The sequence below is a fragment of the Oreochromis niloticus genome, linkage group LG22, assembly GCF_001858045.2.
Source record: "Oreochromis niloticus isolate F11D_XX linkage group LG22, O_niloticus_UMD_NMBU, whole genome shotgun sequence".
Taxonomy (NCBI): Eukaryota; Metazoa; Chordata; class Actinopteri; order Cichliformes; family Cichlidae; genus Oreochromis; species Oreochromis niloticus.
This window is the reverse complement of record NC_031985.2, coordinates 6,302,389-6,329,144: the sequence shown is the minus strand read 5'-3', so window position 1 is coordinate 6,329,144 and position 26,756 is coordinate 6,302,389. Positions and strand designations below refer to the sequence as shown.

Below are 26,756 nucleotides of genomic sequence, written 5' to 3'. Positions count from 1 at the left end.
ATATACAGCGTATCTCTCCTTTTGCATTATCCATTTGTGCCTTCTGTCTTTGTCCTCCTGTGACAAAATGTCTTTCTCACTTTTTCATTTCCTCCTTTCTCTCTTGGATTCTTCTTTCTTCTCTTTCAAGACATTTAAGGTCAGTTTCTTACTACACAAGACATTTCTTGCTCTAATTTGTTCGCCCTTTCTGATATTATATTTTCTTTAATTTCTTTTGTCTTTTCTTTTGACCTGCTTCTCCCTTTTTATTGCTCCACTATTTATCTGATTCTCACAGTCTCACAAGACCATTTAGTAGCTTTATAGCTTTATTATGTCAGTGAATTTGAGCTCTTTGCATGATCTTCATGAGCAGGTCTTTGATACTTTTTTCCTGCACGGACAAGAAGCATTAAAATTTTTAGTTAACGATTTTAATTTCAACATCTTTTGATGATGATGAAGATCATAATATTTTATTACTGCTGCTCTCCAGCTACTAAATGGACCTCTCAGGATGTGTTTTCTCAAAATCTCTTTCTTCCTTATTTTAACTGAAGCCATATTCACACATGAGTAACTAACAGTACCATCGAGCCACATTTTTGGGATCTGCAGTTGTCCTTTCTCACATGTAGCAGACAGCAGGGGATCGTTTGCTGCCTCTCGTGACTAGAAATACTGTTTTCATGAGGATGGAGCATGTAGGAGTCATGACACATGACGCCCACTTGCACACTTGTTGTGAATTCACAGGACAGTTACTTGCACCATTGTCACATGTGCACAGTCGGACATTAAAACTGAGACATTATTTAAGGAGGCATTTAAAGATCTATGGGAAAATAGATGGTAAAGAGGCCATTAGGTAGCTGTTGTACTGACGGATGCCCTCATTAACAATTTAAATGTCATTGTTGTCGTAAAGATGAATGTAAATGCAGTTTTTTTTAACCTTTTTAAACAAAGGGTTAAAAATATTGTATTAGAATTAGCATGGTGTTTGAATTGAGTCATTGGGGACACCATAACGGTGTGAATCTGTACTTGAATCTTGAATCTGCCCCTCACTCAGCCTGCTTCTGCCATAGGTTTCTTCCTGTTAAGAGTTTTTCCTTCCCACTGTCGCCCAGTGCTTTTTCATAGCGTGCCATCTGATTGTTGAGGGTTTCTCTCTATTTTTGTAGGCTATTTACCTGACAATATAAAGCATCAGGAGTAGACTGTTTTGATTTGGTGCTATATACATTTTTCCAGACATCACTAAACTTTTGAAGCGGATTCAATACAAATGGGGTTTTGAACTGTCCAGATTTGACGGCTAAGTTGTGAGACTTGCCTCATAAGGACTTACACAGCAGGTTAGAGAGGGTTATATCCTCCCATTTATGGACTGGCCCAGATAATGTAGAGCATCCCTTTGGGTTGAGACAGAGAGTGAAAAATAGAGTTCAGGCAACTTGAGCTGCAGTGCGTCATGCACACATACATACGGCTCAATCTCATGTCATATACCAAACACAGCCTCTCAGTTTAAGCTGCCACATTTCCCATCTCTCTTTCAGACCTGATGGAGTCGGTGCTGCCCTGCATGCTCTTTCAACACCTCCACCACACCAGCATCCACCTCCAGTGACATATTTAATTATCACTTCCTACTAGCATATTTGTGCTTTGTCCTTTGTGTCTCAGTCATCCAGGTCATAGTAATCTTAAGTGTTCAATCGAAGGCTTTTTGAAGAGGTTTCACCTCTCATCTGAAAGGCTTCGTCATTTCTAAAAGCTGGGTGGATTCCTTTAGTTTTCCCTTATATCGTCTGTTTTTTCAGCTGGTTGAGTTTTTACAGTGAGTGATGAGAATGGACCCTGGATGCAAAACTAATGGGATACCTCATGTGTATAGTAGTAAAAGATGCATGATACTGCCAATGTAGCCAGCAAGCTTAGATTATACATGAAGGCATTTCAAACCTTAACCTGTATTTTTTCTTAAGACTTGCAGGGGGTGTTGTATAAAAGAGAGACGCTTTTCTGATGAGTTCATGGCCTCTACCTAAATTTTGGTCCCTTTTTTTTCACAGCAAGCTTGTGGAGTAATGAGTTGTCCATTTTATCTCCAGTCCCATAAAGGCAACGATTTCTGATTCTATGAAAGTTTTGTTCAGTAATCAAACTTTAAATTTGTAACAATGTATCTTTATGTTAATTCCAGAGACTTACCTGAGAATGACTACAGTGATTAAACCTTTTCTATCAAACCAAACAATCAGCTGTATATAATCGTCAATAATTATCATTCTGTGTTAATCATCAACATATAAAATAGCTTTTTACATATTACATATTTCTCTTTGTGTTTTTGTGAATCAGAGAAAGAACTCGATGAGTACTCCAGCTACTACAACTCCAAGCGCCGCTCTAACAACGCTCCGCCCTCCTTCCACTCCTCTCAGCACCACCTGCCCTGGGGAGGGGACTACACGCTGGGATCCAGAGGCACGCTACCCCTCCACGGCTCTCGACCCCACCTCCACATGCCGCCCTCCACCCCGAACCCGTACCCACTCCCCTCCCAGACACAGTACACCAGCTCCAGCTTCGATAGGCCACCACGCCGTGTCCGCTCCCAGGACCAGCTGCTGGCATTAGGGGAAGGCAACACTCTGTCCCGTCTGTCCAAGAACCAGCAACACCAGTACTACAAAGCCATGATGAGCACCAGCAGGAGCTCTACATCACAGACGCTCCGCAGGTGAGATCAGGGATAAGAGGTGAGGTGTGATCAGATAGGACAAAGAGAAGGAGCAGATGAAATACTAAAGACAAAGGAGACAGATCAGAGAAGAGGAAGACGAGAGAAAAGAAGGGATCATAGAGATATGAGATGACATGAGAAGATGGAGGTGAGATGAGTCACATCCCATTAAGAAAACATAAGAACAAAGGGAATCAGGGTGTAATATTTAATCAGTATCAAGAGTGGGACAGTTTCATTAAAGTTTAAAGAGTCTGGCAAGGTGAGGGTTCACGCTATTAAATTTAAGTAACAAAAATTCTGTTTGGGATCCCATATTATACCTTATTTAACTAGTTAAAATCGTATATGTCCTAAAAGTAATCTTTAAAGTTTGAGCTCGACACAGTTTAGCTCATTCATCCTTCAAAACACATCACAACTAACAGGCTGTCTCATTGTCTGTACCCTTAAATAAAATGGAAATGGCCTTTCTGCCATTTCCATGAATACCCATAGACTAACCATTATCATCACGCAAAGCTACTCTAGTAAATAAAAACATGGAGCTGAAAAAGTGCATAATACTTCAAATTTCCACAATTTAAGATGGTCCCCTCAGAGGTGTCATGATTCTAGAAGTTTAAATTCAATTCCATTACCCAGGAAAGTACTCTATACCATTTTCAAATCATAAAGCTTCCAGTAAAATTAATATTCATGTTGATTTGGAATTCCAGTGCAAATATTGTGATACTTTTATGACACTGACAATAAGTCTGTGTTTCCAGGTCCCATGAGCGGCTCCTGGTCTCCCCTGACCGTCTGGAGGACCGGCTGATGACGATGGGTCTGCTGCCGGGAACGAGTGAGCGAGGGGGAGGAACCGGGATGGTTCCCACCATGGGCCGGCTCAGCCACCACCAGAAGGCTCAGTCACAGCAGAACATTTGTGTCACGCCATCCATGGACCGCCACCACATGATCAAGATGAACTCCCACCCCACACCAGGCCACGAGCACGACCGCAGCACCGCGACCATGTCCGGCATGGGCATGCACGGTGGCTGGGACTCCCACGGCGGGACAGGTGGAGGCCACCCCAACGCCCGACGTATGGCTTTCGCCAGCAAGAGGCAGAACACGATTGAACAGCTGCACTTCATCCCCGGAGGAGGTGGAGGCCAGGGACTCCGGACTGGGAGTAAGAATGAGGTGACAGTGTGAGAGGAAGAGCGGTGGAGAAGAGGTGCAGATGAAAAGAAGCTGAAGACCAGATGAAGAGAGGGAAGCAGCGAGGTGTTTAGTGTGAAGATATGAGCAGGAAATGGCAAAGAAACAAGCAAGTGGTTTGATATCAGCTGGCTCCCTGACAGGGCTGCTCTCAGCTGCACACAGCCCCCTTCATAAAATAAAAAGTGGTGGATGGCAACATTAGTGAGTAAAGCCAATTGATTCTCTCTTTGTCACTTGTGTATTGGAAAAGAGAAATTTCACCTATTCTTTGTGAAGAGAAGACAAATGCCCAAGTAAAGAGCAAAAAAAAAGAAAAGAAAAAAGCAGTTAAAGGCTGCTGGGTATTCGCTGTGACTTTTATTGAAGGATATCCACTGAGTCAAATTTGTTGAATTGTCCTTGAGTTTTGTTGCGCTGTCCTCTGAGTCCTCGAGTGCTCTGACAGAAATTCATCCATCTTTGAATCCACTGTGGATGTCAGAGCGCCGAGGCCGAGGCAGACGGGTTTGCTTGTCAGTGTATTTATACAAGTATTTAAAACCAAACAAGTTGCTTTTGTATGAAATTAACCTGATACTATTACTGCTACTACTACTAATAATAATAATATTAGCATAACTGAGCCCTGTAGGATTTTGTGTATACTTAGTTGAAAACATATTTATCCTTTAGCCAGCCACTTTGTAATGTAAAGACTGGTCACGTGATCAGTCTGTCATTTCTTTCTCTAGTCGTGATTGGACTATCAAAGTAAAACTGCTGAAATAATGCAGCAGTTAACTGTCATTTGATTTCTTTATAACTCGATTCACTCAAGCTAAAGATAAATAATAAAATGAGCCATTTAGAGATGAAAAGCAAGTCAAAGCGCTGCCATAAAGGCCCAGTCACACCAGCATTTCACGAAAACTCCCAAGAACTAAGTGCCAGTTAATGATAAAGGGAAGGATAAAAATAAAGAAGGTTGAGGAGCTATTGTGAATGTGTTAGCAGTTATCTAACCGTGTCTCGAGTTGCTACTTCTGAAACATTTTGAATCCAGATGTTCGCCTGTGTTTCTGGTGTGACCGGGCTTTAAAAGTAAAGTCCACTTTGCAGTATGATTTTAGCTAACTATGCTCTTGTACAGTGAAATCTAGTGGGTGTATATCATCTATGAAACATTGTGTAATTCGTAGGCTAAGAAAGTTTTGAACTGAGCCAATCTCATACATTGACTGACTGACCAAACATTCTTCAGCAACTGTAGGGTTTCCGCCAGTCTACCACAGACTTAGCAGCTTTTTAATTGACCACCTCCCACACTTTTTAAAATAAAAGCTACATTTGTAACGTTAACTAATGTATCTTATTATCCTGGTGTTACTGTTACCCATTTTTCAGATCAGCTTATAGTACAATAATTTTAAAAAGAAAATAAAGAACAATGTTAAACTTAAAGCATTAGCTTTGGTGGACATTTACTATTTACAAATAACAGTAAGCTACATGATTCCTAGCCATAAGTGAAGAACTTTAACCATATTGTGGGCTCTGTAGGTGGTATAGCACAGTAAAGTGGGAAAAAAACTTTTTTTGTCACTCAATTTGTATCCAGAGATATAAAGTGAGAGCTAACTGCATATTAAGTGTGACATCATTGGCCATTTCTGGTCCCAAAAGCAAAGAGCCACTGAGGAACCTTTGAGAGTTAAAAAATTCCAAATTCCAAGCTTGAATAAAATGATCTGTGCACTTGTTCTCCCAGTAAAGTTTAACATTACAGCAATCATGAAAAAGGTTTACTAAGCTGGAGTTAGCATTAAGTTATCTGATTGATTGGTAATTTATTTCAAACATGTAAACAATATACAGGTACATTTAGAAAAGAAAATAAGAGAGAGAAAAAAAAATACTATACAAAAAAATCAATACATTTCAATATAGCTGCCGTTCTGATTAATTTACATGTTGAAATGGAGTGGGAAGAAGTAAACAAATTATCAGTTAATATTTAGTCAGCTTCCTTACTGATATAATTTGTAATAAAATATAGTGAACAGATTTCTGATATACTATATACTATAATATAAAGTTAGTTGATCTTGTCAAGTGAAGCTAAGCTAGTTGACATATACCTGGTGCCATTTGCTATACAGAGCAACGTTTAGTCTAAAACAAACTAATATAAAGTCCAAGTTGAGGTTTCTTGCTGAGACAAATGTCTTCATTGAATCAGACCAGGAAGCCAAGTCCATCTTTTATGTTTCCTATGATTTCATTGACAGGAAGAAGATAATAAAAATGGAACGCACTTCATGTAAGATAACATCTGAGCCTCATCCATGACACAAGGTTATGAAAAATGTAAAAAGTCCTGAGCCCAAGTTGAATGCTTACACTTTGTGTCTGAGACACCGTTAGCTCATGGCTAGGATAGCTAGCTTTGGAGAATAAAAAGGCACTTTGTTGGAAAACATTAAAATAGTTTCTGATTTCTAGTTAAAGTGATTTTGGATGGCAGTTATTAAGACTTGGGAGAATAATTTTCAAAAGCCAAAAATCCCATTTTAAAAACACCATTAATTCTACATTTGGACCCATAAACAGGGTTGTTTTTATTATTGCTCAACAAAATGGCCAAAATGTTTCTGCTATAGTGGATTGATGGTGCAACATCAGCAATGTTAAATGGTGGCTGGGGTCGACAACTTTTCTGGCGGAAACCCTGAACTGTTCAAAACTTTTCATTGCAAGCTTGTAGAGGGGTCGAGGGTTTTGTTTCTGCCGCCGATTGGTATTAAACCAACCCTCCTGTACGTCTACAGCACCACACGTTTTCCTGCAAGTTTAGCTGCTCACCTCGTATGAAGGGAAAGGGTGGCAAATGGTTTGAGGCGGTGGGGGGGGGACAATGGACACTTCACACCAAGGGCTAAAATGAATTATCTTTGTGTGTCTATGCTCTGTACAGTCTCTGCTTCTCATTTTCATTTTTCCTGTGAGTCGGGAGGCATGCTCGTGCATATTTTTCACAGATTTTTTTATTTTTATTCTTCTTGTGTAGAGAGAAAAAAAATTAAAATGCAAGGAAATTGTGCAAAGCAAAAGAACTTTTGTGTACCATGTAAAGACACATAACCATTTTAAAAAGTGGCGGGAGAAGCGTTGACCATAATGATGTCATATTTTGTACATTTTTTTTGGTTTTCTGGCTGTGAGATGGACCTTCTGGCCACGCTGGCTGGATTTACCCTTTCTGGGGTTTCAAGAGAGGCCTTGTTTGAGGTTCCACTCTCGAGTTGTATTTCGATAAAGACAGACATGATTGATTACTGTGTGAAGCTTCCTGCCAGCCATTTTTAGTGTTTTAATACATGTGCTCACGTGTTAATGGTTTATGTAGAAGTTCCCCCTCAATGACACTATGAACGCTATTATCATGAGCTCTCTTTCTTTCTCTTCTACTTAAACATGTATTTATTTTTTTAATCTCTGTGAGTTTAATGTATAATCCTGGATTTTCAGTATTAAAAACTTTCTAGTGGAATTTAAAAAAAAAGAATAGAAGAAGAAAAACCCTTTGTATTCACGAGAACAAAAAAGAGCTGATGCAATCATAGAGAAAAGAAGAAACGCATGACGGTGTCAGAAGCCAGTGTTGGTGATGTCATAGTGCTGACTTATGATGTCACGGCGTGTATGTGCGTAAATGTACATGCGTCTGTTTTAGTTTGTGTGCCCGTGCGTGTAACTTTCTGTGTCTTCTTATTCTTCTTAGGAATGCTGAACCTCATTATTATTTATTTTTCTTCTTTTTTTCGGACCAAGCTCGGGGTACGTCTTCAGCACTCGAGTCACTGCGTGTTCATATCAAGCTCTAATGACATTTTCAAAGCCTGTTGTTCTTTTAAAAATTCATTTTTTTAAAGGGACATTATTCAGTCAGCTTTTCTTGTTGAGCTACGTTCACCAAAGTGAGGACTTTTCAGACGTTTGAAAATGTAACTTACTGAAGGCTTATATTGTGTCAGGTTTTGGTGTTTTAAGAGAAGCTGAGTGCGTTAATTTATTGGTTTTTAAGTTTGTGTCACTGAAATTTGAATTTAAAGGTACTTTTTTGTAAACTTTGATGTTTAAAAATTCTTTAAAACGTTCCAAAATGAACAAAACTATGAAAAAGAAATGTGAAGAAACAACCACTGTGACTTTATATATAAAACATACACTGTTTGTGTGGGAGAGACATCAAGTGAAGTTGGAATGGGGTACAAATAGTCTTACCTTTATTTAACCAGGTAAGTCAAAAACAGCACATTTTTACTTATGACCAACCAACATTTCGACTGCCTTGTCTTGATCAAAAAATAGGTCAAAAACTATCAGACGTAACCACCGTGACATCGCCCACTAGTTTTTGGAGTCCTGTTTTGAAGCCTTGAGATGAGCATTTTCAGTATCTGACCTGACTGAAAACCTCAATCAAATTCTCCCAAGGGTAATTACAAAAAGTACCTTTAATATATGTCCACAAAAGCTTTTTTTAAAGAAATGTTTTCATCTGAGCTTGTTTAAAAAGAAATTTAAAGGCACAGAAGTTATGAAAAGACGCTTTATTTAAGCTGCAATACGGCCAAAAGAGGAGAACGCAAATTGCATTTAAAGGTTGTTTTCTGTGGAGAGCAGTTGTTGCTGATGTGGAGCAGAATGTAAAGTGACCTGACTTTGGCTGATGTTAGAACCATAAAAGAGCACGAGGCGTAAAATAAGAAGGGAGGGTGGATGTAAATGACGTGGGAATTCAGTTGTATTTTTAATGTCTCGCTCATTTCTCCTCATACCTTCAAAAGTCTGATGCAGATGTTATAATCCATGTTCAGTTAATTGGTCCCCTGATAAAACTGTGTGCCTGTAGGTGTGCGTTTGTGTGCTTGGGTGTGTGTGTGTGCGTGTGTGTTTTAACCACTGGGGGGTTGTTGGGAGGCATGGGCATATTTGTATTCTCGAAGCTACTCTGCATACCTCAAATTGTATAATACATTTATTTATTACATCCCCTTATATGTCTATTTCCAAGAATATCCAGACAAAGGTCTCACAGATGTGCAACCCTTTTGTTATTGGTGATCAATTCTTGCGTTTGTAGAAATCATACTGTTTAATTGATAATAACAATAAAATTAAATACCACTAAACTTTGTTTTTCTGTGTGGTGTGATTAAATATTACTGTTTTTTAATATTTAGGTCACATTTTTATGTTTAGAACATTTTATTAATATATTTAATGTTGATCCTGACTCCCTCTGCTTTTTACAGAAGTTTTTTAGTAGATTTATTTTTTTTCCCTTGCACTGTAAATAATTTCAGATTTACAGGCCCTCTGAGTAAATAGAGTTGAAATGAAAATTTCACCTTATTTTTTTTCCAGCATTTTTGACCTTTCATAACTTCCTAAGTATGGAGACATCGACATGAGATGTTCAGGGTTAAGAAAAAAACCCACAAAAAAAATGCATTTGAGCTCTGCTAAAAGTTACAAATCAATTTTACATCAACTTTCTACATACATGGATGTTTAAATTGTTCAGGAAAACGTCAAAAAGTACATTTTGGGTACATTTTTCAAGGGCCATGTATAGCTGATATATAGCTGACAAAGGCTATGGCATATCTTCTACCTAAATCAAACCTACACCCTTGCAGCTATGGCATGTCTTCTTTCTACCTACATTGAGGGGCTCTCTATTAAAGCCACATTTTAACATTCTGAATGTAACTTACAGTGTCAAATTAAGAAAAAAAAAGAGCCAAACAAGTTCTATATAATAATTTGGACACAGTACATTTTCCATTTTATATGGAATATTAAAACCTTAAATAATCTCATCCAGTCTTCATTAAAGGTCTACGGCGTAGAATTCAGGAGGCTCTACAAGTAGAAATAAAATATTCACAATTATGTGTTTATTTTATTAAGTTTTATTAAAGTTACAATGAACCCTAATATATCAGCACACTTACAAAACCTTTTCCATACAGTGTCCTTTGTGTCTAAAGTAAAGCAAACACTGAATCTATGGACTGCCTTTAGCAGTTTCACCCACTAACACTGGTTCTCCTAATCACATGCAAAGAGGGAGTTTATGATGGGTATTTATTTGACTGTGGTTTCCAACCGTGCATCTAGAGGCCACTATGTACTGCACTTTTAAACATGTATGCAGTGCTTACACTGACAGAATTTAAACAAAGTTTGGATGCACAGTCTAAGTTTGAAATGACTGACCCATGAGTAACCGTATATGTATTCATATACAGTTGGACAAAGCATTAACCCCTTCCTATTGTACAAAAGTGATGAAAAACATGGTGTAAATGGGCACTACCATATAAAACTGCTGACTTATGAATCTATTCAATAGTGACTGGCGTTTAGAGATCCTTTCTGTAGAGGACCACAAGGGTCACAGAAAGGGTAATAAAGCATTTCTTTAAGTATTAATATGAATATTAAAACTATGCAATAATGCCTTTATTTATAAATAAGGAATTAATCTGGAAACAGACTAAAATATAAAAATGAATAAATATAGTCATGTCAATTAGAAAGTTTTCACAGGACTCTCTGCAGCCCTGTGAAAAACTCTGTTCACCCCATAATTCAAGAGCTTGTAGAACCACCTTCAGCAGCAATGACTGGAAGTGATGATTTTTTGCATGGCTTTATGAGTCTGTCACATCGTTTTGGAGGAATATTAACCCATTCTTCTTTACAGTGTTGCTACATTGTGTAAGTTGGTTGTAATCATTATCTGTGAAGGTCATAGTCCGTGAAGACTGCTGTCTGACCTCATCTGACCAGACCTGTCCATCACCAGTGTCTCAGAGCCGATTCCTGATGTAATCACACACCGAGAACTGAATTAAATGGGGAAAACACGGATTACTGACTGAAAAGATGCAGGCTAAAGCTTTAACTTGCTACACCTTCTTTTTTTTATGCAGAAACACTTGTACAACATAGTTTCACCATAAACAAACAAATACAATAGCAACCAGGTGACAAAAACAAAATGTTGATAATCACGCCCCTTTTACAGATGCAGATTCGCAAGAAGCCTCAGGAAAGTTTTCTGAATGTTTAAGGCGAGTACCGTTTCACCTTCTTCAGCTGCTTTCTAAATCAAACCTACACCCTTGCCCACAATGTGAGTGTGCAAACAAATCCATGTGCCCACAACATGAGCAGCGCAGCAGAGTAAACACACAGTCAAACACACCCACACAGGCAAGAATAATACACTGTAATAATAACTTTAATTGAATGCAAATGAGGCACCAGGCACACAGCAGCACTTCCATGACGCGCACACACACACACGTTGTAATGTTATGCGGCATGCACCCTAATGATATCTTTAATTGACTAATTAACATTTCACACACTTGGTGTGAAAACACACACATTCACACACACAGTGACACGCAAGGGACTTGATGGCTTACGGTGTTTTGAAGGCAGTTTTTTTTAATGGAGTGTAAAGTGTATGCATGCACGCGCACGTACATGAACGCTGTCGCTCTCACATACACACGCGCGCGCTTTATTTATTCTTGAGCATCATGCTGGATAGGATACGGATTTTGGACAAGAGGTGGATGTGAGCGTGGTGGCGGCGGTGTGCTGGATGTGGTCGCGGCCGGACAGACTAAAACCTGCGCCTGGCTCTACCCGGAACCATTATGCAGACAGGAAACAACCATTTTAAGGCCAGCAGCATCCGAGGAGCCGTCGTCTACAGAGGGGGGGGACACCTAAAGCTGACACGGGGCGGAGAGCAACCAGCCGGGGAGAAAAGAGGGAATAACACGACGAGAACAAAACAAAGGCTCCGTGAGAGGGAAGAGGACCAGTGAGCCACTCCAGCTGCATGACTCTGCTGTCACACAGACAATGGACTTATCGTGGCAGGCCAGCGGAAACAGTTTTTGTTAGCGAGAGAAAAGCAGCCCTCCCGGGCCGATGGAGAGCCAGGCCTCTCACTCCGCTTTTCCCTGGATGAAGAAAAAGGCCCCGCTGACAGGCTTTAGGGACCCCGTTCTCGCGGTGCACAGCCACCTTCATGTGTTCACATTCTTACTTCCTTGATTCTGAGCCTGTTTTTTTCGCACCCAGACGTCGCATGCTACGAGGTAAAAACAAAAACAAAAGCCGTTCCCAGCAGGACTGTGTCGGCTAACGAGCTAGCTGCCGAGCTAACGGTCCGAGCTAAGCTTTAGCATTGCTAGCTGTTGGCTAGACAACCAGGGGACCTCATTTAGCATCACCTTAACCTGCTTTTAGTAGTGTTTTTTAATAATTATAACTATTGTAATTAAAAAATGATTTAAATATGTATATGTTAAAATGCGGGTAAAACAGCGAGACAATGTTGTTGTTTTTTTAACGATTAGAGCAGGATCACTAGTTAGCTAGCTGAGGGATTGACGGATGCTAGCAGAGTCTGGCGAGTGGCTGGAAACGATTATTCCCATCAGTCTGACCCACTCGGTCATCGGTTCATCTATTCCAGATTGTGGACCTGAAGTCACAGGTTGTCCCCGGACTGTCCTCCCCCCTCATTCAGCGCCGTGGTCCAGCCAGCAGGGTGCTCTAGATACAGACCTGTGGATCAGCCGGTAAGATGCAAGCAGCATGCAGTCACCCTGCTCCCAATTAAGGCTCTATAGTCTTATTCTTCTTGTATCAGCTACATTAAAAATTGATGCGTTAAAGGAGATCTAAGTAATGTTAAACTCTGCAAAAATCTGAATAATCTTTGCATGCTTTTTTGGTGCAAATTCTGGTGCTCAGTTTGCAGCTTAGAATAATTACGCGTGTCTGTAGAGATTTATTTCCTATAACAGGATGTAAATCTTAAAAACACAGTGTTTGCTGCCATGACATTTAATAAAATAGGTTTCATAAAAATATTAGGATGCTAGCCTCCCTGGTACTTAACGTTGCAAATTTCTCCATAATGAAAAGTAAAAAAAAATAATATATATATATATATATATATATATATATATATATATATATATATATATATATATGTATGTATATGTGTGTGTGTGTATATATATTTAAAGGCAGTAGGAGCTCCCAGTGTCCTTCAAACAACTGATGCTCGTGGAAAGAAACAATATTGCACACGGGAACTCTGTCCCACTGTAATAAGGCTTTTTATTACTTGTTTATATCCATTATGAATAACTGGACCTGGATTTTTTTAATGCCTCTTTTTTCTATCCACCATCTTTCCTTTTACCTCCTAACACAAGTGTACTTTGGCTGCATATTTTTGTTCAACATCTAATGTTAATCTATTTGCCTGAATTTTTGTTTAATTGGGTATAAAGGGAGACAAGACTTAAGAAGTGTAAAAAAACCAAAAAACAAAGCAAAACAAAAACGTTAAATTTTAAACATTAAAAACTGGTTTAAATTGCTGCTGTTTCTTACCTTATTACAAGTGTTGTGGTTTTGGGGCTGCTGGATGACAAAATTAACCTTTTAATGACAGCTCCTGCTGTGAGATGTTGTGATGATATTTTCCAGAAGACATTCTCTAAATGCTTTCCTTCAGCAGACATTATTGGTAATAAATGCACTCAGTTGAACTCTTCCTTAGTAATGCCACTTAATGACAGACAAAGCAGTGCAGTCTACTTTGCATTGTCACGGGAATTTGCATGTATTGACCCAGTGAAGCAGAAAACATGTAAATATGATTTTTTTTTTTTTTTTTTTTTTTATCCTAATCTTCCTCCAAGTCTGTTTTACTTTTCTGGAGATAAATATTTAACTTTACCAGTTCACAAATCTTAAGATTTTTTGGTGTTGTGGTTGCTGTTGCATTTTTTTTGCAGCACCATTATGCCATTTTATGCTTTACATTGTTTATAGATCTCTGTTGTATGTTCCTCTGAGTTTTGTGCAGAACAAGAGTGAAATGAGTGTCCACCACAAATGCACAGAGCCTGGAAAGCCTGTGTTGACAGACAAATCTGATACCAGTGGGATACCTGTTATCTCTGACCTGGGTTTTAGCTGTTGTTGAACCAAATAACAGAGAAATCCTGACTACGTTGAACTTGCTTCATGGATTCACCTCAGATAAAGGCAGTTTTTAAAACATTTTAGTGTAACATAACTAGGGATGGGTATTGATAAGATTTTCACGATTCCGATTCCATTTTCGATTCTGTTTAACGATTCGATTCTTTATCAATTCTCTTATCGATTCTTATTTTTAAAAAGGAGAACACTAAGGTCGATTAGCTTAGAACTTTGTTTTATATCTTCTCTTTGAACTAGATAGAAATTTAGGAGTAACATGGCCTTACAAACCCAACAGTGAGATCTTAAGAGATCCACAGCCTACGGCTCTTCAATGGGGTGTCACAGGGTACCCAGGAAAAAAAATTGTAAATGTAAAATAATAAAATAAATATTCTTCTGTAGCAATAACAAAGTATAACATAAATTATTCTGTAGCAATTACACAAGAATATCCAGTAATGTCACTGCCTACAATTAAACACATTCACTTACCGAAAATCGGAGACATCTGCTGTGGCAAATGGGTGCAAGCCTTTTACCACAAACTTAGTCACTGCTCAGTGACATTCGTCTATCCTGGCCTGAAAGGAGACGCTAACGGTAGACTGCAGCGAGAACTGCCAGCCAGACTCTCTCTCTCATCATGGTCACCTAAATGCAGCGCACAGTAATGGCAGGTTTTGTAATAAGGCAGATCGCGCTAACATAATATGCACTGTTAGCTGATTATTTACCTGCCGCATTAACGGGAGAGGACGTGCAAACGTTACCGCTCACGAGTCCGGAGCGGAATTAAAAACACGACATTCATTTAAGGTTATCGCGTGTTTTGTGAGCAAATGCTTTTGCATATTCGTAGTGTTTCCTCCCTTAAATGAAATATCTACTTTGCAAGTATTGCAAGTTGCCCTGTTGTCATCCGTTCTCGTAAAGTATAACCAAACTTTTGAGCGTTTGAGCCGCTTAGGCGCCCTGCCAGGTAAATGACACTCCGCAACGTGGTGACGTCTTTCGGGGCGACTGGAATCGATAAGGGAATCGTTTGCAAAAATGGCAAACAATTCCAAGGAATTGAAACAGTGGGAACCGGTTCTGAACAAGAACCGGGTTTCGATACCCATCCCTAAACATAACTGATTGAGTGGAGCCACTAAAGTATGTTGCTCAAGTTCTTACATTCAGTAAGCATGTGAAAGAAAATGGTATATTCTCTGCTCCTATTAACCAGAGGTTTGTTTTTATTATGAACAAAATATAAATTGACTAATGAATACTATAAGTTAATGTGGATTTAGAAATCTTTATTTAAAGTAAGTAAACTAGCTTTTCCTATTTATTTCGTTTGGGTGCAAGTGAACTGTCTGATGGAAGGGTAAAGAAAAAATGTTAAGTTGGATGCTGCAGAACAATGCAAGTGATACATTTATGAAAGGAAAATCATATAAAAAACGGCTTCAGGTCTGATTTTTGTCTCAGATTCTAATGACTGATTCCCTTTATTTTTTTTTATTTTTTATTTTTTTTGCTAGAGTGACTAGCACTTTTAATGCAGTTGTTGAGCTTGTACTTTGGGAGACTTGGGATTTGTTTTTATGTGTTGGTGGTTCAAATAGTAAAAGTATTTTCCTCGTTGGCACAAGTCACCTGCATATATTGTCTTGTGTCAAGCAGTTCATTTTTACATTTGTGATGTGCGTGTTTACGTTCCTTATTTTGTCTCAAACATGTCAGCTAATAGCCTGCTAATTTTAGTGCCTGTTATTTTCCATAAATGGATAAAATAGGACTTGTGTTTTGTTAATGGTCAGTGTGCACAACTTGATGTTTAATGTCTAGTCAACTAGACATTCAAACACTGCTGCCATTGCATTTTGGTACCCAAAATACTAGTTGGTTAAATGTATTATTTTATTTATGACACCATTGTGGTTGCAGTTCACTTGGACATCTGTCCCTTGTTTCTGTCATTTATATGACTAGTAAATTAGTTACTAGGAACATTCTCGACTCTGACCCTTGCTTCTGGCTGGATGCTGAGTGGGGTGACAGTAAAAATCAAATTGAGTGTACAAGTGGCTGAAATGCATGCCGACACTTTTAGCCACCCAATTACAGTCTTCAAAAAGAAATGGCACACACTTATACCTGCTTTATGGACACTGCATTGGTTGTGCTGCACACCAACTCTTGTTACAACAGTTTCATCACAATTCATACTGACAAGCAACGCTTGCTGGATTTGCTACTTTATTTATGTATTTAGTTTTATCCAGATAGTGTCATCTTTTCAAACTGTTGCAGCATCTCCCCTTGTATAAACTGTGAATCTGAGCTCCTGCAATGATATATCACTGAAATGATGGTAAAGACCAAAACAACTGTATACTCTTGCCTGCAACCCAGGGTTGAATTGCTGTAGTTTTTTTTACATTGCTATCATTTGCATAGCTTGCAGCTGGGTAATCTTCATATGTTGTGCTGAACACAGAAACCCAAAGACCATCAGCCCAGTTTCTGTTTGGGTGGGGAGGCAAGATTAGGATTTAACAAAGAGCCTCCCTTTGGGAAAGTGATCACTACCGAAAACATTTTAAGGACCAAAATTAGATTTATTTTACTAATAAGACTCATTATTGTTTGTAGCCTGGCTGGAGACACAGAGCTTTTGGAAATGATGCTTTGTGTGATATTTTCCACTGTTGTAAATACATTGAGCATGTTCTTGAATTTCATCGTATTTGTTGTGCATTCTAGGCTTTATGTGAACTGGCATGGGATTGGACTCAGAGCTGTGTCATGTGTTCCTTAGCCGTGAGAACAAAAAACCCCAGTATTTGAGTTTTGCTTTAATATAGCAGACCTGTGTTGGTGCTTTTTTTTTTTTTTTTTTGGCTCAGATGCTTTTTAACTCTCACTACCCTATTACTTAATGACTGTTCTTAATTTCACAATTTGCATGCAGCTAAACTGAATGCATGATCATTATGCTTTGTCTGTACAGACAACATACAAAATCCTTCCTGGTTTTATATCTGACTGTACACAGATGTGACAGCGCATAAAAAGACGTTCGGTTTCTGTCTCAGGGGAGTCTCGTTCACGTCGAGCGCTCACTGCAGAGCTAGAAGAAGGTCAGAAATAAAAGCAGATTTGACCCCAGTTTAAAAAAAAAACAAAACAAAACAAAAAACCCCCAAAACAAAACGAAGTATCGGACAGAAAATGCGAAGCTGACACATGAGAAGTAGCAACTTGAATTATTTAGGCTGATGTTTTGGAGAGGTTGAAATGATGGCGGGTTGTTGCACACAGTGAAAGCGAGAAGCATCATTAGTTAAATTAAAGAGGGTGTCATTATCATTAGATTATGACAGGAGTGTCATTTTGCTGATGTTTTTGGCAGTATTAAGTTGAAGAATGAAGAAAACTGGTGTTTTAAACGATATAGCCTCAAATGGTTTCATTTGTTTTTTTGAGATAAATCAATATGAGCGAGTAAACTTTGTCCTCTTCCTTTGTTTTTATGGAGCTAAAATGTGTTTTCTCCTTTTTAAAGGAAAGCATATCAGTAGGTTATTGATTTATTTGCTGTAATTTACTTCAAGTCACGTGCTTCTTTTAGGCTGTCATGTCGCACATGCAAAATTCAAAGATCAGACAAATGCTTGCTTGGTTTGTTTTTCAGTCTTTGTGTTTGTGTTCATTTTTCAGTACATATCTCTCCTTCTGCCTTGTTATAAATCAAGTCCCCCCTCCTTTTTTTTTTGCATCAGTGCTCACCCTCAAACCTCAAACTCACTCACAGTTTAGATCAGAGTGAACTAAGATATGATGGAATCCAAATCCATCTAGAAGAAGTGAAAGTTGTAAAAGCTTTCTGAAGGTGAGGCTGTGGAAGGATCTTTGACTCTTCTTTGCAGATGCCTTTGTGTCCAAGGGTCTCTAATCCAGTCTTCTTACGGAAATGTTGTTAGATTATTGACTTCGGCTCTCTGTTTCTATCCCTGTGGCTTCCATGCAAATTGCTAGAGTTCAGTGGCGCCAGGGCCTCTCTTCACTCCCTGTTTGAACCCACAAACATCCCACAGCTCTGGGTCTACAAGGACTGGCAGTCGTCCTTGCAAGACAGATTTCACAATCAAAAATCCTCACTAGCCTGGGTATAACACTCGGACAACACTGTCTTCCACTACCTTCATATCTTTTTGTATATGTTTTCGTTTTGAGTTGTATTTAATGTGAGAGGAAATCCGCTTTAACAAGACACAAATCACGCTAAATAATCTGTCACAAAATAATTAGGATTGCAATTTTTGCTTTAATGGAGCAGTTTTAGTCTGAATTGTACAGTATTATGTTGTGTATGTTGTGACGTATTGCATTCCTTAGAGTTTACAGTATCACATCACTCCATACATGTATGTGTGTGGGGTGCACATAAGTGGTCTGCAGGTGCGCATTCGCTGTCAAAATAAAAGACGCCCACCAGATAAGAAGTTGCAATGTGCGTTTGCGTACATATAAAAGGCACTGTTTTTGTCCGCTAGAGTGGGATTTTCACGGCATATTCTGCACCACATTTCTGTGTGTTCATCATTTGTTTGAAGCCAGCTCACCTCCTTTATTACATGGGCATTTTGTGTGTGCGTGTGCATTTGTATGTGTTGGAAGTCATTTTATCCAGCAAGAGGTGGACAGGAGCCATGGCATTTTGAGCCACCAGTCGCCAATTCCCTGAATTTGTCACCCTCACTGGTGTCTCTAAATTCCGAAATGGTACGGTTCCTCTTATAGTATTAAATTAAATTTTATTTAAAAAAAATTACAGGTTGACACACATAACTGGAATATGTCCTAATATTTGATTGAAGTAAATATTACTGTGTCTAGGGAGAATTATTAATTCATATTACGGTTTTAAGGATTTTTGTATTATGTTTTCTCTTAACACACATACTTACACTGTCACAAACAGAAGAGAGAGGAAGCAGAAGTTAACAACGCTGAGGCTCCAAGATGAAAAGTACAGGAAAGAGATGCAAGACTGAGAAACTTTTAAAAGTACATCAACAGGAATTGAGGCAGTCAAGTCACATAAGAATTGATTTCTGAAACAAAACGCTCATAATCAGCTCCTGTTGGACCACAAGTGATGTTTTGGAACATGTAAACACATTTACTTCTGGTACCAACTGCAACGAATTTGCTCTTGTTCTGTGAAAATGTTTAGGTCTTAAAGTTTGAATAGGGAATTATGTCTACGTGATCTCTCCAAATGTGCCATATTTTTATATTTAGCTCAAATAGAGAAGACTCTGCTTCAACCAGACAAAGGCTTTGAGTTCTTGGTTGATAAATAATTGGAATGGTCAGTAATCAAAATGGCTTCTTGTTCATTTCCTCTCTGATTTAAGTTGTAATGCTGATTATTTGACTGTAATGTTTATCTGCAACACAGACGGGAACCATTGAGGATTGATGATTTCTATCCTGCTTACATTTATTTCTCTGGATTTCCATGTTTGGCTTATCGCTTATCCGCCTGCCAGTAATGATTTTTTTTTTTTTTTTTCAACTAAACACTGTGATTGGAACTGCTTTCTCACACTACAACAGAAACAAATTACAATCTGGTTTCACAACTTGGCCACAACGAGGATTTAAAGGAAATCATCTCCCGAGAAACTCGAATTTACAGCAGCTGTGGAGCATTAGGTTCACTGGGTTTGAGCTGGATGATATTAGAAAACCAGCTGAAGAAAAGTTTACCTGGTTGAATAAACACTGAATGCAGTACGCTTTCCAAGATTTCCAGAGTTGTGCAAAAATAATTGTAGAACAGCTGCTTTGATCCTCTTGAGTGGATAAAAGAAGGAAGGCATTGACCCGGTTTTTACACAGTAAAATCAGTATGCTTTTCTAGATGTACACTAAAAACTAGAGCTACAGAAACGAACAGGTCATCTCTTCACTGCCAAAAAACTATCATCAGGGTAACATGAGTGCAGATAATCAGTACTGAAGCAAAAGACTGATACCTGCAAAAAATTTGTTTGTCCTAGCTGTATCAAGTTCCACACTGTAATTGCTAAGGGAGAGGGACTGAGGGCAGGAAAAACAATATACTGTTGTTGTTTAATTTATACAGAATTACTGACATTATTCTTTTTGTTTGTTTTTGTTCAGGCTCCTCGAAGATCTCCTTGACTGGAAGGCCAGTGAAACAATGGTTCAGCCTGCACAGAAATAACGGACACACTCCACTTTATGGGACTGCTATGGAACATTCTAAAGAAACACTACAGACTCTGTTTTCTTTTTTATTATAGTTTAGTATATTTATGACATTTTGTTTTTGTTTTTGTTTTTTTGTTTTTTAAGAAGCATTTGACGCTTCGCTCTTTAGCGACACATTCATGTGAGGAAAATCAGGCTTTCGGTGGATTATCGTTGCCTGTCGGACGCTAGCAGGACTACCTGTGAAAATCAGACCGCCGCAGGTTTGATAAGGGCTCACTGCTGTTTCCAGCAGCTGCAAACGGGTTGTGCCGCCCCTGAGCGCATTGTCACAGCTGCATTGGGAGATGTTCCAGTTCAGCAAGTACCCCATGGACATTTTAGAAATGCTAAGTGGACACCAAGCCCACCAGTTCAAAGGCCTTGGATTAGAACGACAACTGAGCCACCAACAGCAAGTGCAGCTGCAGCACCAGCAGCAGCTGCAACAACAACACCAACCCTGTGGTGACACATCTGGAAGCCTCTTGTCAGGCCTCGGCCTTGGGTCCCTCCAAACCTCACGGAGCAATGCTTTCGCAGACTCCTCATCGTTGTTTGCCAAAATGAGTGCTCCTCCTCCATCCATCTCCCACCAGAGCCAGTCGTCCACGTCGTCTCACAGCTCCAGGAAGTCGAGTAAGATGAGCAGCAGTAGCAGTAGCAGCAGCAGTGGCAGCGGGAGCTCCTCGTCGGGGTATCCCCAGTTTCTGCGGCCTTTTCACCCTGCTGAGGCGGCGCTGGCTCAGGAGCAGCTCCACTCTGGGATGGGACGTTTCGACTTTGGTGGGAGCAGCAGTGGAGGAAGCGCAGGAGTCATTGGGGGCGTTGTCACACCTGCACCCCCGCCTCCCCCGCTCCATCCAGGTCTCTCAGTGCCCCAGCCCGCCTCTGGCCCTTCTTCCTCCTCACCCTCACCCTCCACCTCTGCTTCCGGCTCCAACAACCCCTCTGGTAGCACTGCGGTCCCCTTAGTTGGCCAGTCCGATCCTCGCAGTCTCCACCAGCAGTTCAGCTGCATGCTTGCTGCTAACCAGTACTTCCTGTCTGGCGTTCCCACTAGCAGCAGCCTAGAGCAGTTCCTCGTCCAGCAGGGCACTCACAACCACCTAGGTTTGGGCCTTGGGCAAGGCGCCTCAGAGTCAAACTCAGCACTGGCTGCTCCTCCTGCACTCCACTCCTCCCACAGCCACACAGCTCCACAGCCTCAGCAGCAACAGCAGCAACTCACCCCACACGCCTTATCTCATCCACACAGCCACACTCACCACCCGCACCCTCTCCACCCAGCCCCGCAGCCGGCCCCACTGGGCGGTTTTGATTTCCAAGGCATTCCTGTCCTCTCCTCTAACCAGATAGCATCGCTAATGCAGCAAGAGGCTGGCCTCCCCCTCCCGCTGCCCCTGCACCTGTCCCTCTCTAAAGATGATGGAGCAAAGTCCGTAGACAGCTCGTCTACGTCAGTATCGAGTGGGGGTAGCAGGAGAAAGAAGGCAATGGCGGGTTATCTGCCCCAGAGGAAAACGGACAGTAGCAGCCACAGTCACAGCAGCAGTAGTGTTAGCAACTGCCACAACAGCAGCTCGAGTGGGCACAGTCAGAGCTCCTCATCGGGCCTCGTAGGAGGAGGAGGGTCTGGGGGCGTCAGGCTAAGTGGCATCGGAAGTGAACCGCAGCATTCCTCTCTCCTCTCACCGTCCCCGCAGCAGCAACAGTCATCCTCCACTGTGTCCTCCTCCTCATCTGTTCCCACCTCCTCAAATTCCACCTCTGTGCTCGTTGCCAACGGAAACCAACAGCTGTCCAAATCCCAAGAAAATCATAACAGCATCTCATCAGGCCAGACAGAACCAGAACCCCTTTACCACTGCGGTGAGTGTGGTAAAACCTTCACCCACCTTTCGAGCCTACGAAGGCATCTCCGCAGCCATGGGTTGACGCCAGAAAGCCAAAGCAGGAAGTCGGACTGTAACTCACCAAGCCCAGAGAGGATATTCTGCTGCGGCGAGTGTGGGAAGAGATTTAAAAAGAGAGGTCACCTCATCCAGCACAGTGTCACCCACTCAGAAAACCGGCCTTTTGTCTGCAGCATCTGCCAAAAGTCCTTCAACCGTCGAGAGTCACTTACGAGACACGAGAAGATCCACGACGAGAAACCTTTCCGCTGCCCGGCGTGTGGGCGTTGTTTCCGTGAGAGCACCTCTCTCCTGAACCATGCCGCTTCAGGTGCTTGTGGCAAACCTCCACGCAGTTCAAAAAACAGGGCCAGCAGTGCAGGGAGTGCATCATCCAACCCTAGCAGTAAAATGGAAAGTAGAAGTGACGGCGTAGGGATTTCAAGTGATGGGGCAGCGATGGCCAGTGACAAATATGCAACAGATTATTCCAGAAATCGCTACCAGAGCCAGTCGTCCTACAACAGCAGCGGTGTCGACGACTACAGACGATCCCAGCCTTCATCTCTGTATCCCTCAGAAAGCACATTAGCCAATGAAATGACCAGCCAGACCCTCCGCAAGGCCCCTTTAGCCCCAACTCTTCACCCCCACCCACAAAGTCAGCAACATCACCACCACCATCAACAGCAACAACAGCCGCACCTTCCACTCTCTTCCCTATTGGATGATTCAGAAGATGAGGTCACCAGCAGTGCAATGTCAGCCATCGCTGCTGCAGCCGCCGCCTCGTGCGATATAAACACAGAAAGCCGGGAAGGAGAGAGGAGGGATATCATTGGAGGCCTATTGGGGGGGTTGGGGTTTGGTAACCTAGGTGGACCGTCATCCACCTCCACCCTGAATGGTTCCACCATGCCGCTGACCCACCCCAGCCAGCCACACACAAAGCCCAGGAGGCCACGGAAGCCCAGAGAGAAAAGGGATCCCAACACCATCGTCAGGAGGAGGAGGAGCCCAGCACCGCCAGGTGACGGATCAGAAAGGCCGTACGGATGTCAGATATGTGGCAAACGCTTTAGGAGGGCGGAGACTCTGAGGCGCCACAACCGTGTCCACACAGGGGAAAAGCCTCACGCGTGTGACGTCTGTGGCAAGATGTTCCGCGAGCCTTTCCACCTCACCAAGCATCTGACTGTACACTCGGGTCAAAAGAACTACAAGTGCAATCTGTGCGGGAAGATGTTCGCCTACGCTCAGAGCCTCGTGAGACACGGGAAGCTGCACAGAAGAGGAGAAATCGACAACCAGGGGAGGAGGATAAAAGGTGCTGCTGCCGCCATCAGCCAAGTCGCCAACACGGGGAACTCTGACTTCTTCTCCTCCTGCTCTCAAGGAGAAAAGTCTCCAACGTCTGGCACACCATCACAGAGGCTTTACACCTGCACCGTTTGCTGGAAATCCTTCCGTCACTATTTCCACCTGACGGCACATCAGCAGACTGTCCATGGCGGCAGGGTGGGGCTGGAGAAGTCCTTTCGCTGTGAAGTGTGTGGCAAAGCCTTTGCTTATTCTAACAGCTTAGTGCGGCACAAGCTGTCTCAGCATGGCATTGACCGCAACGGTCAGCGCGTGAATCAGAACCAGCCCTCTGGATACTCCCCGCTCTTCTACGATTCTAATTCAGCTCCCAACTACGCTGCTTCCTCCCACTTGCCACAGGGGACATCCGGACAGCAACCACCACAACAACAACAACAACAACAACAACCGCCGCCGCCGCCACCACCACCACCTCCTCCTCCGCCGCCCCCGCCACAACAGCAACAGCAGCAGCAGCAACAACAACAGCAACACCCGCACCCTTTTTACTACCGCCCAAAAAACTACCAAAAGCGTCATGGGCAGACAAGAAAGCACCGGAAGAAAAAACGGCGAGTAGTGATCCATAGCATCATGAGGGACGGAAAGCTGGTGGGTGTGCCCCTGAGTAAAGACACGCGCAGGAAGCTGATGATTCTGAGAAAGAAGAGGGGCAGACTACAGGCTCAGCTCAACAAAAAAAAGCTCCTGGCACAGTTGAGGATAAAGGGCAGTGTAATGAAGGTGAAGTCATGGTGCGGTGGCGCCGTCAGGGTCACGGGGCTCACATCGATGGACGTCCCCATCAAACGCTTCCCCTGCCCCATCTGCCCAAGCACCATGTATGCCAAGCAGGGTTCTCTGCTGGTCCATCACGCCATTAGGCACCCACCTAGGAACTCAGGCCGCCACGCCCGTCTGCGGTGCCAGGTGTGTGGGAGGCGCACCAGTTCGTTACACAAAGCCTTGAAACACAGGGGCCAGCATCTTAAACAAGCTGCATTCCAATGCCACAAATGCCGACACCGTTTCTGGAACCCGCGGCTACTCGCCCGCCACAAGTTCTCTTGCCGGGCGGCGACCGCCAGCAGTGGGGGTGGGAGCTGGGGACTGATGAGATCTCCATCGTCAGATGATGAACATTCACCAGTCCAACTGCCAGTCCCAGGTCTGGTCCAGCCTGAGAGATCAACGGTTCTGACTGACTACAGTCAGTAAACAGATTTTTTTTTAGATTAGATTGTTTTTGATGTTTATTTTTTTTAAATAATCCAAGAAGCAAGCAAGAGCTAGCAAGTTTTTAACAAAAAAGAAAAAAAAAGGTGGAAGTATGGGGTTTAGTGTAACTACAGTAATAACCTCGAGCCTTCCTCCTGTGTACAATCCTAACTTACCACAGCAACGGTGGTCGATAAATTAAAGTGGACTTCAAAAGGCCCAAAATCAGAACCACCATCACAGGCTGTTTCCTCTTCCCCAAAGGTGAAGGAACTCAAGACCACATGACTTTAGTAGCATCTGTTATTAAAAACAGATTCGGCTTCCTGTCCATCATGTTTCTGTTTTTTGTTTTAAATCCCCGGTCAGCAGTGTTTGGGCATAAATGTGGATTGGATGCCTTTTGTAGAGGGGGATGTATCTCGAGTAGTAGGGATGCACCGATATTAAACAATTTGACCAAAAGAAATGCAGATTTATACCTACATATTTTAGTGTTTATTTTTATTTATTACACAGCTCAACTATGAAACAAAAGTTGATTTTTTTTTTTTTTTTTTTTTTTTTTCCCCTCTGTAATTATGTTCTGCCAGGTTTGACCACCAGTGGAGGTATGGGTGGATGTTTGTAATGAGTTGCCAGGTTACACGGACTCACTGCACCATCTTGCGGCGATAGAGGAAAGTACAGCCGTGGCGTAGTTCATCTTCAGTTTGTCTTTTTTTTTTAAAAAAGCGGCTTTTAGATATAAAATCACTTTTTTATTTATTACATTTTGAAAAGTTTCAAATTGTTTTTCCAACAGAGATTTGGATAAAGTTCTGTTAAAGTCTTCTGTTTTTCATCACACTATTTTTTGAACACTCAGCCAGCACAAAAGTAACGCAACACGACACACAAATATCAGTAAATGCCTTCTTGTGTACTGATATCCCTCCAAATATCGGTGCATCTCTATTTTTTTATTTGTAGTTTGCGTTCACATTATTCACCAGTAAACAGTAGCATCTCTGTCTCTTGGTCTGTTTATTTGTTACCCCCGTGGAAGAACTCTCTTTTTATACTGAGATGAAATTTGCCCTCAAGATAAATTTATCTTTAATGGAAAAAAGAAATCCTGACGTAAAACTATTTAGTCATTTTCAATGAGCTTCTTAGGACAATAAAGGTTTTGTTTGTCTAAAGAAACTGAAGGGAGACAGTTGGGACAAACAAAGTGTTGATCTTGTTTTTAATGTACACTACTTTGTTTTTGAAGAAGCGTGAACAGAGAGCGAGAACAGGAGCTGTTAATGTGTTCGGGATTTGAAAAGGAAGAAGAGAAATAACCGGAGTGTACTGTACAATTCGTATTATATTTTATTATATATTGATTATTTGCTGTTTTTTACACCGAGTATCATTTCTTTTATCATTGTTGCTAATGTTTGGGTGGGAGGGAACGAGTCAGGGACTGTCTTTGTAAAACAGCGGGATGAGTATATGTATCGATGTGATATCCTCCCCCCTCCTCCTTGAGCCCCCTTTTACCTACTCCCTCATTGCCACACTTGATGCCCCATTTTTGTAACAGAAGCGTGTACACATAGTTCATTACTTAGGTCCTGTCCAGATGTGCGTTTTCTTTTACCTGTAAAACTAAAACATGTAATATTATTACTAAATTACTATCCTTTTCATTGCCTAAAAGTGAGTTGTTGAAAACCCTCAAATCGAATAAAAAAATCTGAAACATTGATTGTTGTCTTAAATCTTCTGTTTCATACACTCATCTCTTTTAGTTAAGTGACATGTTATAGGATGTATATTTTAAATGTTCCTGAAATGTTGGTTAATTTGATAGTAAATGGAGCATAAAGGAAAGTGCATCATTTTACATGCTTAACTGATCTCCCTTACATCAGCGGTCCCCAACCTTTTTTGCGCCATGGACCAGTTTGTGCCCGACAATATTTTCACGGACCGGC

At 41.4% G+C, this 26,756-nt stretch overlaps 2 protein-coding genes across 4 annotated transcripts in view; both read left to right on the top strand.

Annotated features, from left to right (window-relative positions):
* shisa7b (shisa family member 7) overlaps window positions 1-9,131 on the top strand; it is a 52,124-nt gene extending 42,993 nt beyond the window's left edge. For both annotated transcript variants that reach the window (XM_019351070.2, XM_005457560.4), the window contains 2 exons: window positions 2,353-2,734; window positions 3,508-9,131. In XM_019351070.2, coding sequence (XP_019206615.1) covers window positions 2,353-2,734; window positions 3,508-3,943 — 818 coding nt within the window. In that variant the 3' untranslated portion in view covers window positions 3,944-9,131. The remainder of the gene's footprint in view (window positions 1-2,352; window positions 2,735-3,507) is intronic.
* Window positions 9,132-11,442: 2,311 nt separating this feature from the next.
* LOC100709729 (uncharacterized) lies at window positions 11,443-26,527 on the top strand. 2 transcript variants are annotated; one of them, XM_005457559.4, is made up of 3 exons: window positions 11,443-12,126; window positions 12,507-12,612; window positions 20,225-26,527. In XM_005457559.4, exon 3 carries the CDS (start codon window positions 20,623-20,625, stop codon window positions 24,787-24,789), a length of 4,167 nt encoding a protein of 1,388 aa, XP_005457616.1. In that variant the 5' UTR covers window positions 11,443-12,126; window positions 12,507-12,612; window positions 20,225-20,622; the 3' UTR covers window positions 24,790-26,527. The 2 variants fall into 2 exon arrangements, with proteins under 2 accessions (XP_005457616.1, XP_025758076.1); XM_025902291.1 differs by lacking the exon at window positions 11,443-12,126 and having other exon boundaries at window positions 12,133-12,612.
* The last annotated feature ends 229 nt before the right edge of the window (window positions 26,528-26,756 follow it).

Coding starts and splice junctions, on each gene's coding strand:
- LOC100709729 (XM_005457559.4), top strand. CDS start 20,623: ATGTTCCAGTTCAGCAAGTACCCCATGGACATTTTAGAAATGCTAAGT.